General features: G+C 46.8%; 1 protein-coding gene across 3 annotated transcripts in view; it reads right to left on the bottom strand.

Annotated features, from left to right (window-relative positions):
- DLC1 (DLC1 Rho GTPase activating protein) overlaps positions 1 to 17153 on the bottom strand; it is a 226374-nt gene that overhangs the window by 29168 nt on the left and 180053 nt on the right. For 2 of the 3 annotated variants that reach the window (XM_074275670.1, XM_074275671.1), the window contains one exon: positions 674 to 745. In XM_074275670.1, the coding sequence (XP_074131771.1) occupies positions 674 to 745 (72 nt within the window). Of the gene's footprint in view, positions 1 to 673; positions 746 to 13444; positions 13829 to 17153 lie in introns of those variants that run through there. The other variant, XM_074275672.1, reaches the window with a different exon arrangement.

Raw genomic sequence — 17153 nt, 5'->3', positions numbered from 1 at the left:
TTAGGTGACCTTTTTATTTATTTATTTTTTGAGAAAAGCATACTTTAATTTGTACTCCGAGTCCATCAGTTCTCTCACTTGAGGAAGATTGCATTTTTTTCATCATAAGTCCTTCAGAATTGTCTTAAATCATTTTATTGATTAGAGTAGCCAAGTTTTCCACAGTTGATCATCATTACAACATTGCCACTGTGCACAGTGATCTTCCAGTTGTTCTCCCTTCACTTTGCATTAGTTAAAATTGCCTTGGATCATTTTTATTATTGGAGTAGCCAAGTTTCCCACAGTTGATCATCATTTCAAAGTTGCTAGTACTATCACAATGATGTCCCAGTTCTCACTTCACTTTGCATTAGTTTGTATGAATTTTGTCCTTTTTTTCCTGAAACTACCCTTTTCATTATATCTTAGAGCAAAAAAGTATTCTATCACAATCCCAATCGACTTGCATCTCCACACCCTAAAAGAGTTGATGCAAGTATTTTTGTACATATCTGTCTTTTTCCATTTTCTCTGATCTTTTTAGGATAAGCTTGGTTAGAGCTCTTGCCAGGTCAGAGATTTGCAGCCCTGTTTTCCAGGACGGTTGGACCATTTCAGATTAATTTTTTTTTTTTAATGAGAAAAGTGATGGTCTGGGAAAAAACAAACCTCTGTGCCCCTCTCCACTCACCTTCATACAGCTGGGCATACTGAGGGAAGCCGGCTGCCCGCAGCCAGTCACATGCTTCTTTGGCCTCAATTTCTGGAAGGGAACAGAGACAAGAAGCCTGGTTAGCCATTTGTGGACTTTAGGGTCCCCTGAACATGGATGACGAGCCATTGGCGGAATAAGTACAGAAGCCTCTTTCTTTCCCCTACACAATACTTATGGATGGTTATCAATGAGGAAACTGAGACTCAATGACCCAGGTCTCCTCCTGGATGGGAGCCACAGTGTGGAAAACAATCATCAGTTCTTGTCAATCTTCCCACCACACACAACCGTGAGTCTCACCTGGACGGCTGCCATAGTCTCTACTTGTCCCCCCAGCTCATATCTCTCTACTTAACACAAGTCCATCTTCGGTACCTCGCACTCAAGAATGCCTCCCGCCCCCTTCCAGCATCAGACACAAAGGTCTTTGGACTCCAAAGTCCCTTACAGCCCCTTCTGCTTTGTCCATCTTTTATTTGTATTTTTTTTCTGAGGTTGGGGTTAAGTGATTTGCCCAGGGTCACACAGCTAGGAAGTGTTAAGTGTCTGAGACCAGATTTGAACTCTGGTCCTCCTGACTTCAGGGCTGGTGCACCACCTAGCTGCCTCTTTGTCCATCTTTTAAAACTAAACTGTCCTCCCAAATCTTTACTATCCCTTAGCTCAAAAATCTCAGGTCTTCTGCAGGATGAGATCTGCCCTGTCTCTTCTCTTTCTTTCTCTGAAGAGAAGGCACTGCCTTCCATGTACCCTTATATACATTGTACCTTGCATGTTGTATCCCCAATTAGAACCGCCAAAAAAAGGCCTGTTTGGGCAATTCCAATAGTCTTATGATATAAAGACTTCCCACATCCAGAGAGAGAGAACTATGGGGACTGAATGTGAATCACAACATAGTATTTTCACTTTTTTTTTTTTTATTATTCTTTTTCATTTTTTGTCTTTTTGGAGCTGATTTTTTCTTGTGCAGCATGATAATTGTGGAAATGTGTTTAACTATATTGGGTTACTTGCCATCTAGCAGAGGGGGTGGGGAGAAGGAAGGAGAAAAAAAATTGAAACACATAGTTTTGCAAAGGTGAGTGTTGAAATCTATCTTTTGCATGTATTTGGAAAAATAAAAAGCTTTTATAAAAAAAGGTCTGTTTATAAGACTTAAGCAGTAAAGGCAGGTCTGCCTATAATGTTTAATCTCTAATGACTATCTTTTGATTTTTTTTTTTTAAATAGGGACAAATTCTATCTTCTGATCCTGTTCTCCAAGATCTTCCAAAGACATCAGAAAAATCAAGACTAGAGGTAAGCGTTTGGGAGAAACTTAAAGTGGGAGCTGGATGAGACTGCCAGTGGGTGGAATGTGGGAAAAGAAGACAAAGGAGACCATGGGTGGACCCTGGAGAGAACACCCACCTTGAGCATTCAAGGAAAAAGAGAGCAATGCAGACAGGAGAACATCCCAAAGGAAAGACTTGACTGCGAACATCAAAAGTGGGAAGAAGATGGAGAGGAAAGGCTGGCTGAGGAGAGACGCTGTGTTGTTAGGAAACAGGTGCTGATGCACAGATAACTTTTTCACAGATTTAATGATCAAGAGGAGGAGGGGGAAGAGTTTTGGGAAGAAAGTTCAGCTGGCTAGGAGAAGGATTTTAAGTCTGGTGGACCTCAGCATCTTTGTGAAATGAAGGGACAGAGACAGTAGCCACAGAGTAAGACTTCAGGTGTCCTGGACATCATCTCATACATAATTACAGTTACAGTTCTAATTGTAATGGGAGTGGTGACATGAGGGGATCTTGCAGTCTGCCCCCACACTGCCCACTGGAATCACCCAGGTCTTGCCATCTGCCCTGCATCTAAACCTGGCTGTCTCTCATCACTGACTCTCATCACCTCAGGACCTCCAGGCCTTGCCATCTGTCCTACAAATGTCCTTTCTTTAGCTTTTATTCTTCTCAATTGGAGGATGAGCACTTGGAGAGCAAGCCCAGCTTCCTTTTTTCTGTTGGAGCTTAGTACCTAGTTAGCATTTAGTATTTTTTTGGTTGGTCATTTTAATTCGTTTAATTCAACTTAAAACCAGCTCCCCACAAAATTGACAACAGCAAACACCTATTTTTGTAAAGGCCAGTGCTTATAATGAGAAAAATAAGGTACTTTCAAATGACAAGCATGCCCTAATTTGGCACCATAAAATTATTTCTATTAGACAAAAGCTTGGATTTTATGCAAAATTGGTCATTCCACACTGCTCCCCAGGACCTAGGCCCCATCAAAGTCTTGCTCAGCTGAAGGATCCCAGCCATTCTCCTGGATTCTGGAGGTGTGGGTGTGGACAGCAAGCAAGGGAAGAGGGTCATGTTAGAAGTCATTCTCCAAAAGACAAAAAAATGCCTTTGGATTCTAAAAATACAATGGGGGCACAATGAAGCCTTTATTCCTGGCTTTCCTCAAGCAAACAGCTTGCAAATGTGTTAAGGAGGAAACAGGAAATTTTTATTGGAAACAGCTTTATTTGCTGGTCTGTTCCCCCCAAGTAGCCCTGCACAATTAGGTGAAGAACAGGGGACCCTTTTGTGCAGGACAGGAGCCATCAGCGCCATTTTTTAGCTGTGAGTGCCATGATAAAATGGTGTCAGGAGAAGATGGCCTCGGAGCTCTGTCCCATTCCCCGCTCCCAACCATTCCCTGGAAGAATATTCCCAGCACCCTTCACAGGTCTGTTCTATTCATCATCAGGCGGTGGCCATCTCATAAGGCCATCAGAGAGCCTACAGAAAGAAAACCTGCCCCCTTCACCTGCACTCATCCATTTAACAAGCATTTGATATATTCGAGGAACTCTGACAAATATCGAGGATATAAAAATGGACCGTTCCTGTCTTCAAGTCATTTCCCAGGACAGATAAAAGATTTAATCAGATGGTGGAGAAAGTAGCCAGCACTGGAGGGATCCACCAAGGTTGGGTCTAGGCCCGTGTTCATTCTATCACTCCAAGTTGTCACGTACAGAAGAAATTCCCCAACCATCTGAAGTCCTCATAGGGGCTCCTGGATCGGCAGTATGGGGTTTGCCACAGGCTGTTCTTTCATTCCTCTGTCCCCAAGTCGATGTGAAATGACCCCGAATGTGGCCTCCAGAGTAGGAGAACCTTCTGAGGAGATCTTCCAGGAAAACAAAGGCAGGATTTTCAGAAGGGAATGACAAGGAAAAGCTTCACATGCTGCTTTTCCAGCTGCCAAGGGAAGATCAAGGCATGATTGAGAGTAGGAAGGACAATCCGAGCATTGTTTTGAGTTTCTTTAGGCTCTTCCGCAGCCTGGATGGTGATGGAGGCTTTGGAAGGCCCAGGACCCAAGGACAACATCGCCTGAGCTGAGGTATGCTCTGAAGTTCCTCCAGTCACATTTTAACCATTAGGAGAATCTGCTCCCTGCAGTTGCTTCTTGGTGGTCTCTTCTTCAAGACTGCATCAGTCCGAACACAACCTGTTATGGTGCTTTAGCCCCATCTGCACAAGGGGGAAGGTCTGCCTTCTTCTCAGGGCCCTAAGGCAAACTCCTAGCTCTGATCCATGACTTTTGAGTCCCAGTTACAGACCTAAGGAACCCTAGAGACCATCTAGCACAACCTTCTATCTTATAGAGCAGGAAATAGACCCAGAAGGTAAGTAGCAGGGTAGGAAGCCTGCAGATGGAAAGTCACACATCTTCTCATTCCCTAACCTTTCTACATATTAATGCAAGGGGGGATGGGGAGGGAGTTTCAATCTGTAAAAGCTTCCTGGATATACCAGAAGAGGACAGTCTCATTTGCAGTAATTACCAGGAAGCCTGCTCTTCCGTTTCCCTGGGTGACACTCCCCTATCCTTCCCTTGCCTCTTCAGGTCTTCATTCTCCAAACCTTCCCATCAGAGAAGTTTTACACTAATATTAATAGCTGAACCACTCATTTCCCCATACCCATTCCATGCTGCAAATCAATCAACCAAATTTCACCAGGCACACTCATCAACAAACATCAGTGCCAGATTTTGGGCTGAAGTGAGCATGAGTTTCCATCAAGTTCATTTCTTTCCTCAATAATCTACAACTCAGGCAGCTAGTTGTTGCAGTGGGTAGAGCACCAGCCCTGAAGTCAGGAGAACCTGAGTTCAAATGTGACCTCAGACACTTAACACTTCCTAATTGTATGACCCTGGGCAAGTCACTTAATCCCCATTGCCTCAGGAAAAAATGAACAAACAAATAAATAAATGTACAAACAAACGAGTAGTCTAAAACTTTAGTGATACTAAGTTTGGATTTTCTATTTTGTAAAATGATTTTATGTCAAGACCATTCCACTCATCAAGGATATACCCACGTATCCTCGGCTGGGCAGAACAAGACTGAAACAACCACCAAGAAGCATGGAAAAATTAAATGCATAAATGCAAAGTAAAACCATCTGAACCAAGAAACAACAGCCCCATTGACTACAATCATAGAAGAGGAAAAAAAATTACCAAAATAAGGACAGGAGGATCCAAATGACAGAGATAGACACATCCTCCCCTTTGGATATGGAACGCTACACAGAATGTTAGGTTTTATATATACTGGTTAAGTTTTGCTGAACTTTTTTCCTTCTTTATTAAATGGGAAGGCTCCTTTAGAAGAAGCATTTATTAAGAACTATCATGTTCCGGGCACAGTACTAAATACTTTACATAGATTATCTCAATTAATCATAATGAAAACCCTGAGAAGACGGTGCTATTATTCTCCCCATTTTATAGTTGAAGAAAACAAGGCAGACAGAGATTAAGTGACCTGCCCAGGATTCCATAGCTAGTAAATTGTCTAAATTGGATTTGAACTCAGATCTAGATTAGGATTACTTCCTAGTATTTCCTAGCAGGCCTAGTACTGAACCACCTAGCTGCCTGAGGGTGGAGGGAAGGATAAAGTGGAAAAACAAGGATCAATAGAAATTATTTTGACAAAATCCATTCCAGGTGATATACATGCAGATCCTTAGGAGAAGAAACTTTCTATCTGCCCAGGCATTTGGGGAGTGGCCAGGCAGATAAGGGGAGGTTTACTTATCAGCTTATTTCATAATCTCTCAGCTTTCCTTCAAAGCCTCCTCAGCCTTGGCAAATACAGTAGCAGCAGCATCTGGGGAATGGCAAGGGTCTCATTTCTAATATGCATAAGTAACTGGTTCACATTTATAAGAATAAGAGCTATTTCTCAATTGCCACCAAATGGTCAAAGGATATAAACTGGAAAGTATCAAAGGAAGAAATTCAAGCTATCAACCATCATACTAAAATATTGCAAATCACTAATAATAAAAACTCCAAATCTCTTTTAAAAATACTTTCAAACACTCTAGAGATATCCTCTGAATTTCCTTCTATCTCCAAGGGGGATAATGGGACATTAGCCTGTAAGAACAGGCTGGAACCACATTGTGGAGGGTTCCAAAGGCCCAAAAGAAAAAGATTTTTTCAGTGTTTACATTTTGTCTTCCAGTCACCAGGGAATCCCTGCAAGTTTCTTGACCAGGGTAGTAATATGGGCAGAGAACTCTGGGATTTTTCTGGGAGGTTTTTCCAAAGACCTTTATGACCTGGCTGGTTGGAATGGCCGGAGGCTTCTTGCCCTTCTGAAGCTTGTTTGGAGGAGGGGGTTGAATCTGCCTATGTATAATGAGTTACTCCCATGGCAGAAGCATGCTCCTTTTAAGTAAAGAGAAAGTCCAGGGCTAGAGAAAGCAGAAATTACAGCAAGCCCCTGGACCTGGTTGGGTCTTTAAATAACAGGGAAATCCGGGTCTCGGAGAAGGGAAGGGGCTTCTGAAAGCTGAGTTAATTAAAATGCAAAGACATTCATGAGAGCAAGTCACAGGTGTAGAGAGCAGAACTTGCTGGTCAAGAGGAGCACAAAGGAAGCCCAAGGTCATAGAAGATATAGCCCCAGAGCTCAGGGAAGTGACCTGGTGGAAGGTCAGGCCTACAACGGGGACAGAAGGCTGTTTTCCTTTGTTACAAAGGAGGACTGGGGGCAGAGCAGCTCTCAGGGTCTGGGAAGTCCTGCTGGTCACTGCCACTGCCAGGAAGGCAACCGGGGCCCATGTGGCAGCTTCTGCAACCAAATTAGTGCCCCAGAAAATGTTGAAAAGGGGGACTAACTGATTCTTTTTGTACAGCAAAACAACTGTTTGGACATATATATATTGTGTTTAATTTATACTTTAACATATTTAACATGTATTGGTCAACCTGCCATCTGGGGAAAGGGGTGAAGGGAAAATTGGAACAAAAGGTTTTGCAATTATCAATGCTGTAAAATTACCCATGCATATATCTTGTAAATAAAAACTATAATTAATTAAAAAAAAAAAAAGAAAAGGGGGACTAAGGCCAAATGGGGGGAGGTGCCAGCCTGGAAGCCTCAGCATTTGTTCCTCTTGGGAACTATAGAAGGTTTTGGAGCAGGGAAATGATCTTACCTTACCTGGTGAATATTTTGAGGAAGAGGAGAAGACCCCCGGCCTCAAACCCTGCTTGTTACTTAAAGGTTATATGACTCTGGATCTCAATTTCCTTCTCTGTAAAATGAAATGGGTTGGACCAAGTGCCCCCAAGATTTCTTCCAGCCTGAGATCCAGGACCCCACAATCCTATGATATTATTCCCCGTAGTTGGTTTGGGGTAAAAAAGCCTCCTACAGTGAGGAGGGCAATCCTAGAGATAGCCCAACAGACATTAAGAATCCTGCTTAGATGAGATTCAGGTTTGAATCCTGCCCGTTTATGATTGCTTATATGACTGCCAACAGACAGCTGAGTCTTTAGCGGAGAGATCTGGACCAGGAGTCTGGTAGACCCAGATTCAAATATTGCCTTCAAATCCTTGCTAGATGTATGATTCTGGGCAAGTCACTCCAATTCTGGGAGCCTCAGTTTCCTCATCTGTAAAATGGGGCTAGTTGTGAGGAGTAAATCAAAGAAAATATCTGAAAAGTCCTTGGAAAACCTCAATATGACAAAGAAATGTTAGCCATGATTAACCTCCCTCAGACTGGAGACTCTGAATGTGAGAAAAATCTACATCAACTCCTCAAAGGGGAAATCACTCTTGGTCAGTCTTTGGGCCAGTGCTGGGATCTCAGATACTTCTTGCCACCTCCTGGGCACTACTTGTTGGAATGCCTATCATTCTGTATATCACTCCCTTTCCAAAAATAAACCCTGCTGGGGGCAGAAGCGAGTTCAAGGGAGCCTTTCTTCCCCATCCCTCCTGTCTGTTCTTTCTGCCTGGGAGAAAGAAAACAAGCAGAGTGACCTTCCCAGCTATAGGGGCTGGCCCGACTGAGGGGGGTCTCACTGCATCGAGGCTTTAATGCCGGGCCCACCCCTGCTTTTAAAGGACAGTGTGAAGGCACAAGATCAGCAGACATGCATTATCCTGAGGCGTTCTGGGGAAACAGGTATCTCTGGGCATCCCTGACTCACAGCAGAGAGAATCAGTCCAGAAAGCTAGGGGTTGAGGCTGTGGATAATTTTCCCCTTCCCCAATCTTCAGAAATTTCAACTTTCCTCAAATCAGCCCATGCAAAAATCCTAAACAGAGCACTGAAGGCCACCTTTTGTGGTATCCAGGGAGGGCTTCCCCCACCTATGAAGAAAGAAACACTGGCCACTTGCTATCTGCCCAGCACACAGTGGGTATTTAATAAATGCAGGAGAAGGCAGGTATGAGGAAGAATCTAACCCACTCAGAATGGAAGGGAATGGGGATGGAGGTCAGCTAAGAAACCTCTTTAAGTGGCAGAGCCAAATGGGAATTTGCCTTTCCTTAAGAGGCCTTATGATACATTAAAAATGCACCAAAATGCAGTCTTGCAGACTGGTATCTTCCCATGTGGGACTGATTGACTCCAGGACCGGGAGGACAGGAAGTATAGGCCATGGGTGGGGAGAGTTTATGTCCCATTCACATCCTCTCCCACAAGCCTTGGTGAGAAGGAACAGTGAGTGGGTGCTGGTTAGCCAGTGTCAGTCTTCAAAGGCACTTAAGGGAATTACTTAGATCATCTTTACTGGGATTGAAATCCTGCCCCCGAGGGTCCTTGTGGGTATATTCCTCCCCCTCCCTGAGCCTCAGTTTCCCTATTTGTAAAATGAAGACAATGGACCAGATGGCCTGAGTGGTCCCTTCTGGTTCTATGTCTGTGATCCCATGACCCTTGGCCCAAGGATTTCAGGGAGGAAGCATCAAAGGATCAGCAGTGAGCCCAAGACTTGGGACGACTGAGACAGACTCGGCCACCAGCCAGCTCAGGGACCCTCTAAGTAAAGACCCTGGATCTGAAAGGCTGGGCCAACTCCCCAACCTGGCAGGCTCTGATTTCTCCCCAGATAACCTCAATCTACAGCCTTCATTCTAGAGCCTATCTTAGCCGATTCCGCAGAAAGGAAATGATGCTCGGCCTGAAAACAGGACAGACAATAAGAGGCTTCCTTCCATGGGAAGCTCAGGGCAACAGTCCAAGCCCTACCCTGTCCCTCTTCCTATCCCATGGCTGAACCCACCTGAGTGAAATCCCAGAAAAAGCCAGACACCAGGCCAAAAAGACTGGACAACAAACACAGGAGCTCCAGCTCAGCAGGAGCAGGGGAAGGCTAATAATATATAATTATTATGTATTATTATTTTATGTATTTATTATATTATTTATTTGTTATGTTATATAATGTATAATTATTATATACTATTGTATAATTATATAATATGTGTTATATAATTATAATGTGATTATAATTATAATAAATGTAAACCGAATTTGTATTATTAATGAAATTTCCTGAATAAGAATAAGGTTGCTAGTCTTTCCATAACACTCAAGTTTGCAAAACATTCTGTAGACCAGATCTCATTTCATCACAACAATCCTGGGAGATGGGCAATTAAGGGAATTGCCTGGGGTCACCAAGCCAAAGGATAGAGGGAATCTTGGGCTTTACTCCCCATAAGAGGTGGGGTGCGCTGGACAGAGACCTTGCTGTCTAAAGCCATGTTTCTCTCCCTGTATAGAGTAACCAAAGCGCTCAGGATTCATCTTCATGGGAAAAAAGGGGGTAAGCCTGGCACTGAAGGAATTGAGTATTATGGTGGGTAGACATAGGAATCCAGAAAAACTGGCTAAGTGTTTACACCTGGGCACTTCATCTCTCTGGGTTTGTTTCTTCATCTGTAAAATGGGCACATTAATCTCAAAGGTCCCTTCTGATTCCAAATCTGTGATCCTATGATAAGGAGACTGAGTATTCTAGAAACTGGAACTCCCTGAAATAAACCTCTATAATAATCAATATTTCTCTTTCCTTCTTTTTTTGGAGGGGATGACATTCCTGTCATTGTCATTGCCTCTCCCTCCCCCATCATCTCCTAATCTTCCCTAGGCCTGAGCCACTGCACAGTGACCTTCCCTGCCCCCTCACACTGAGGTGAGAAGGACTGGCATTCAGGCTGGTCCTAGGGGGGCCCAGTTAATAGAGGGAAGACTTTTGGAGTGAGAAATCCTCCCTTCCCAACGGTCCCTGGAGGATCATTTACTCCCCCTTAAACCAGGTATCCTTGGGGCTGCTCTAGATAAAAATGGTTTATCACATGAGGTAACATAAGAAAAATGCTTCGCAAACCCCAAAGTGTTATTATTATTCATTATTACTATATATTAAAAAAATTCCTGCCTCTCTTCAAACCCTTACTCCTCCCCCCCAAAAAAAGAAAGTTATAAAATAGTAAAGAAAGCCCCCTTGCTTCCTCCTCCTGAGCCTCCTCCCCTGACACCACCTATGTTCAACCACAGGAATTCACAAAGGTGATGGAGGGAGTCAGGAGGACCTGGGCGGGATTCTGGAGCTGTGGCAGCTGGCTGCATGTTGGACAAGGCAGGAAGGGGAGTCCAGGAGATCTGAAATCAAATCCCACCACATAGATGGACGACTCTGGGCAAACTCCTGAATAGCTTCCCATCTTCCCACCTTCTAGGGTAGCAGAGAGGAGCAAATAAGCCCCATTAGGTACCAAGTGCTTTGCCTAGAAGGCTGTTCCATAGCAGCTTAATTACTACAGTTCTCACCACAAATATGGGCAGCCTGGGGCCATGGGGTCTCTCCAGGCAAAGTGACGGAGTTCCTAAAACAGAAAGCTGGACACAGGAGAGGTAATTGCCACTATATGCCTCATTTGACAGTTAGGGAAACTGAGTCCTAGAGAAAGGACTCCTACAAAGTGGCCCAAGCCAAGCCCTAGACAATTATCTCAGAGCCCAGGATTTGCTCGTGTTTCTCAGGAAATTTTACACATTGCCTACCCAGACAGAAAAAAAAAAAAAAACAAAACAAAAAAACAAGGCCCCCGAGACTTGGGACAATCCCAAGGTCACCTCTCCCATCTTTCAAGGGTCCCTACTTTAGAACATTTAAGTATTGTTAACATCCCCAATAACATCATTGAGTTGAGGGAGTATACCCATCCAGACATAAAAGGAATTCCCACTCTGATGTCCTAAATAAAGTGGTCATTCAGCCTTTGCTTGGAGATCTCCCAGGATGGGGAACTCACTACCTCCCAGTGGACTTTCCACACTGGGCCTGCCCTCATGATTAGGATGTTCTTCCTGAAAACAAAGCCAACTTCTCCTCCCTTTGGCATCTCCCCAGACCAAGAAAACAAATTCAGTCCTTCCTTCCAAATGACAATCCTTCACATGCAGCCAAGCAAGCCAGCTTCTCTCAATTGATCCTCAGCCTTTCCTCCCCCCAGCTTCCCTGCCTTGGACATTCAGGACCCCTTAAACCATCCTGGCTATGTCAAAGAACTAAGAAAACGAAAGCTCTTCCAAACTGACTGTGGCTGGCAAGGCTTTCTCATGTTGGACCCTGTCACAATCCCCTGTGAATGCTCTTCTCCTAAGGAGGCCATCCCTGCTCTACAAACTCAGCCTCCTTCTGCTGCCCTCCCAAAGACCAATGTGTGGAGATACAGAGACACAATACAGAGAACTGTCTCCCCCGATGCAGCCAGCTTACTGGCAGAGTGATCAATGGACTGGCCAGCTTTTGGGCTAGCTGACAACATGGTGCAGAGAAAAGAACCCTGGATCTGGAGTTCAAATCCTGGCAGGCTGAAAACTTCTCCCTCACATGGGAGGACTTCTCCCATACAGCAACACTCGTGGTTATCCTGTTGCGATGCCATCCTGGCCCCTGTGATGCATGGCACTCCCCGACTGCATTTCTCTACCCTTGCCCACTATCCTGAAATAGAGGTGGGGTGTCAGAGGGGCTCAGAGAGCTCCAGGAGAGAGCCAGCCCCCAGAAGCCCTCACAACTGAGGCAGAGACAATTGTATTCCAGGAGGAAGACAGCTTTGAAAGTTTACTTTATGGGGACTTTAGAAAGGAAGAAAGCCGGAGGGAGGGAGGGAGGGAGGAAGGCAGGCAGGCAGCTCAGGAGACATCAAAGGCTTGACTGCAGCTCCCCAGCAGAGCCATCAAGGGCTTCCTGTCTCCAGCCTTTTGGGTGGTTTTTGAGGTAACCCTCGAATGCCCGGGATCTTTCTCATTCTCCATCTCCCCTGCTCCCCCGGCCCCTCTGCTAGCCCGCTCTGGTCGGACCAATACCGTCCCCGGGGCCTGTCAGTCTGCCCCAGGTGTTTCAGGGCTGCTTACGGTGAGAGGCTCTCCCAGCACACACTTGGGGGAGCCCAAGGGCTAGTTGAAGCCCGGCTCCTTCCTCACCGCTGCCTGGAGGAGACCCCGCTTCATTCCGGAGAGAAGGGTGGGAGCAGAAGTAACGGGAACTGGATGCCCGCCCCGCCCCACCCCCAAGGCCTCACAGCTGCCAGGGAGAACCCCGGTTTTATTCCTTGGCCCCCAAGAGCTCGTTCTCCAGGCAGCCGTCCCGGTGAGTTAAGTGGGCGCTGCCTGGGACGGCAGCCCGGGGACTAAGCTTTGCCCCCGAAGGCCCCCACGCCAGAAAACTTCCCAAGCGGGGAGGGAGTCTAAAATCATGGACTTCCACCTGGAAGGGAGCTTTAAAGCAAAAGGGAATCAACCCCGCCCCACCCCCATTAACTGGGCAAACAGGCTCACTTGGTTTGGAGGACTGGAGGGAAGAGAAGGAGGGATGGAAGAAAGGAGAAGGGAAAGAGAAGAGGAAAAGGAAGGAGAGGAAAGAGGCTGGGGCGGGAGGAGAGGGGGGGGGGGAAGCCAAGCTGGAACACCTCTGTCACATCCCGGTCCGGTCCGGTCCGGTCCCCCCAACCCCTGCCCCCGGGGGTCCGGCGCCTGCTTCATTAGCCGGGACCTTGATCTGGTCTCAGACGGCACCTCAGTGGCAGCCGTCCGAGTCCTTTCAATCCCTGCCAGGGTGGCCGCTTCCTCCAGGGATCTCACCCAACGCCCACCCCCTCCCTTGGCTCGCGGTCCCCTCCCGCTCCCCTAGGGCAGCGCTGGGGCTGGACGCAGAGGAGCAGAGCTAGGTGGGGGAGGGGGAGAGGAGCTGCCTCTGACTCCCCCCACCCCCTCTCAGCCTCCTGGGCCTCCCGGAACCCTTCTGGCCCCGCAAGAGCAAGCCCCAAATCCAAGCACCGCCCGGCCCAGACCCCAGACTCTCTGGAGCCTCCCCCGAGTCACGGCGGTCCCCCCGTCCCGAGCTTTTTTGGCCCCTGAGCTTTGCTTACGCTTGACTATCATGGTGTCCGGAGGTGGCGGTGGCCTCTGTCTGCACATGGGGCGACGCGAACGTGCTGGCCCCCACGCAGCTCCCGACCCGGCCCGGTCCGGCCCGGTCCGGCCCGTCCCTGCACTCTGAACGGTCCCTTGGGCTCCAGTCCTTGAATCCCCAGCCGGAGGGAGCTGCCTTGGGTCCGCGGGGATTAGACACTTTCGGGGAACCCTCGGACTGGGGGACAAGAAGCCATCCTGCCCGCTGTCTGCGGGCCCCTCGAAGCGCTGCGCGCGGAGGCTGGAGACGCGCTCAGGAGCCCCAGGACCCCGGCCTCCAGACTGCGACCTAATCTAAGACAGCACCGAGATCCGCTCAGATCACCAGCCTACGTCCACTGGCGGCCAACGCCCGCCCCTGGTCTCCGACTCGCGGCCGCCCCGCCCCCGCCCTGGCCTCGCCCCCCAGTGGGTGGACCGATTCCCCCCTTCTCCCTCCCCCCAACCACTTCTGACCCCGCCCCCTCTCAACCCCTCTCTCAGCCCGGCCGACTCAGTCCAAACATTCCTCCTCTCCCCGACCGCCCCCCGAGGGGAGGACTCGCTCTCCTCCGCCTCTGGGGTCCGCTCCTGGGTCTGCACCCTCTACTTCCCAAATCCGCACTCTCTTCCCCACTTCCTCCCCTTCTAAAACGGCTCCCGCTGTCCAGCCCCAGGGGCGGCCCCTGCTGCAGGGCTGGGCTCCAGCAGGCCAGCTTTTGAGAGATGGGAAAACCGAGGCAGCCCTGAACCAGGGAGAGATTCGTCCAGGGCCTCCTAGCTGGCTCACACAGGGAGGGGTAAAATTGTTGACCCATGTGCAGCCTGGAAAGGCAGGCCTCGGCTTTCTCTGGACCTGGATTCCAATCCTGCTTCAGGCCCTTTCCAACCCTGTGATCCCGGTACAGAAAGCTACCCTCCCTGGACCTCCTCTGCCTTATTTATAAATTTAGATGATGAGCAAACACCCCCCCCCCCTTTTCAAAGAGTTATGGGCTTGGGTTAAAGTGAGATTCCATACACAGAGGACTTTCAAGATTTGAAAGGGCCATAAAACCTGTGGGTCACCATCACTATCACCATTACCATTTACTTAGCCACTTAAGTGGGGTTGTTGGACAGAATTGACTCCATTCCACTTCTTCAAATTCAGGCCTGGCACTGGAGAAGCCCTTACTCCCTTTCTTGTGCTCTACAGTCCCCCCCAAACTCATCCTGTCACCCCGATTAGAATGTAAGCTCCTTGAGGGAAAGGACTGTTTCATTCTTTGACTCCCAGTCCCCAGTGCCTGACACATAGCAGGTGCTTAATTAGTGCTCATTGATTGGTGAGTTTCAATCTAACCATAGTACCTCAACTTATGAAGCTGACTTTATTAGACCCAAATGTGAAATCTCATACTTATTTTGGTCCATCTGATATTTTAGCCTGCCAGGGTGTTAGCCATTTCTCTGTATGGTGTCATGCAAATTGGGTAAGCCCACTATCTCTTCCTTTATAATAGCAATAGCAATTATATCTAATGTCAATCTAGGAGTTTGGGCTGAAAAAGCACTTTTCATGAGATTGTTAAAGAAAATGGAACACAGATCTGTAATTCCTGATCCATTCCAATGGACAGCTCTGTGCAAACCAAAGCCACGCCATTGGCAAGACTCTCTGGCTGCCATCACTCCTGCTCCCATTCAGGTAAACTCTCTTCTGTCCCTCTTGTCCCTTCAGAAAAGCAGGAGGTGGATTATCACCCATGTGCTAGTCAGAGACCTCTGTCAACAAAGGCAATAGCTCTTATCCAGTCCAGCCTGAAGTTGAAGCAGTTCAGACCAGATGGATCCTCTTTCCTGGAGTCCACTAATTACATTTTTAACAACACAGCCCAGATTGAAGCTAAGAATGCTAGTCAATGTGACCACTCTCACGTGCAGGCAATTCCTTTTTGTCCCTTATTATTGTGAAAACCAAGTCAGTTTATTCTTTTCCCATCCTGTTGTCTCTCTCCCATTGTCCTGGCCATTTCTACTTTCCTTCCCCACGGTCACCCTCTCTCTACTCACTCAGTCCTAGTTCTTGGTCTCCTCACCTCTTCCCTGGACCACTGGAATAGACTCCTGATTGGTCTCCCACATTTCAGCTCTCCCCCTCTCACAGTCCATCCTCCCTATAATTAAAAAGCCTAAGTGATTGTGTCACTCACACCCTGCACGGAAAGCTTCAATGATATCCTTTTCCTTCTAGAAGAAAGCATCTTTTCCTTTTCCAAAGTCCTTCTCAGTTGGAATGAGTCAGACTAATTTCACATTTATCCCATTCAAAAAAACCCAACTTATTTTTCTCTTTTTTTCCCCCAACTTATCTCTTAATCATCCTCTAGCCTTGTTCCATTTCCCACCTTCCTGCATCCCCCTTTTCCCAAACTGTCTCCAGTGCCTGGAATATATGCTTGTCTCCACTTGAGGAATATTCTTAGCAATCTGCATGTCTCTGAGGTATCCCCTCAAGAGTGTCCCCCCTCCCCCCCTAGATTGGGATTACTTCCTTCCTCAAACCTCTGCACATTTTTCTCAGTGAATTGGTTACATCCCTGGAATAATGTCTCCTCAAAGATGGGGATCCACATATGCTTGTTTTGTATGCTCGTGTGGTAGAAGCTCCATAAATGATCTATGATTGAATTGTATTTGTAGATAGCAGGTACATAAATATGAATCCAAGGAAATGTGGACAGGATATGTTTGGGAAACTATAAAACTAAAACCGTCCCATTCCTAGGAAGTCATGAAATGGACAGCAAAGAGCAGTCCTATATATGCAATTAAGGGATTAAGATGCAAATCCTGCTTCAACATTCTGCAGGGAAGTCTCATGATCTGGTTGGTTATCTTTTTTGAAGTTTGTAGTAGGAGTGGTGAGTGTATTGTTTCCCTTTTTAATCAGAATGTCTCCTCAAAGGACATGATACTGCCATTAGATGGATCAACCTACTTTTAGACTGGGTCAAATAGGTCACTTGACTATTGCTGGGAGTCACTTGGCTCCTGAGGTCTTCCCAGATTATAAAGAACAGGTGATGTCTCTGCTGGACAGGTCACTCTGCTAGACTCCCTAGGTTTGCTCTCTGATGGACAGCTGTCATTTATGACGAGGCTAAATGGCACTGAACTCTCCAGCTGGAGTATTATGGTAGGTTCTCCTCTTCCTCCTCTTCCTCCTCTTCCTCCACCTCCTCCATCATTATCATCCTCACTATCATCCTCATCTTCATTGTTGTCTTTTTTCTTCATCATCATGATTATTATCTTCTCCTCCTCCTCTTCCTCCTTCTTTGCTAAAGTTAGAATGTTATAGGACTCTTTTTTTTTTTTTTTTTTTTTTTTTAACAAAGGCTACTCTTTTTAGCTCAGGATTGGCAAAAGGCTCTCTCCTCTCTGACTCCCTGGGAGGCTTGGTTCTGAGGTGTATCACCTCCATCAGGAGTCTGGAGGAGTCTGGCTGCTGCTGTGCAACAAACTTTTCCTGGTTCAGAGAAGGCTTCCCTCAGTTTGGGGAACCTACTTTACTTAGGACAGGGAGCCAAGTTCCCAGTTTCGTTCTGCACGTGGAGAGAAGCTGGGAACAAAAATATGAATTATCCTGAACTCTGGAACAACTTTATTTTCTCCTGGGTTCTCTACATAACGATTGAGCTA

Source organism: Sminthopsis crassicaudata, chromosome 6 (assembly GCF_048593235.1).
Source record: "Sminthopsis crassicaudata isolate SCR6 chromosome 6, ASM4859323v1, whole genome shotgun sequence".
Lineage (NCBI taxonomy): Eukaryota > Metazoa > Chordata > Mammalia > Dasyuromorphia > Dasyuridae > Sminthopsis > Sminthopsis crassicaudata.
Note: the sequence above shows the minus strand (reverse complement) of the source record. Positions and strands in the feature narration are given on the sequence as shown.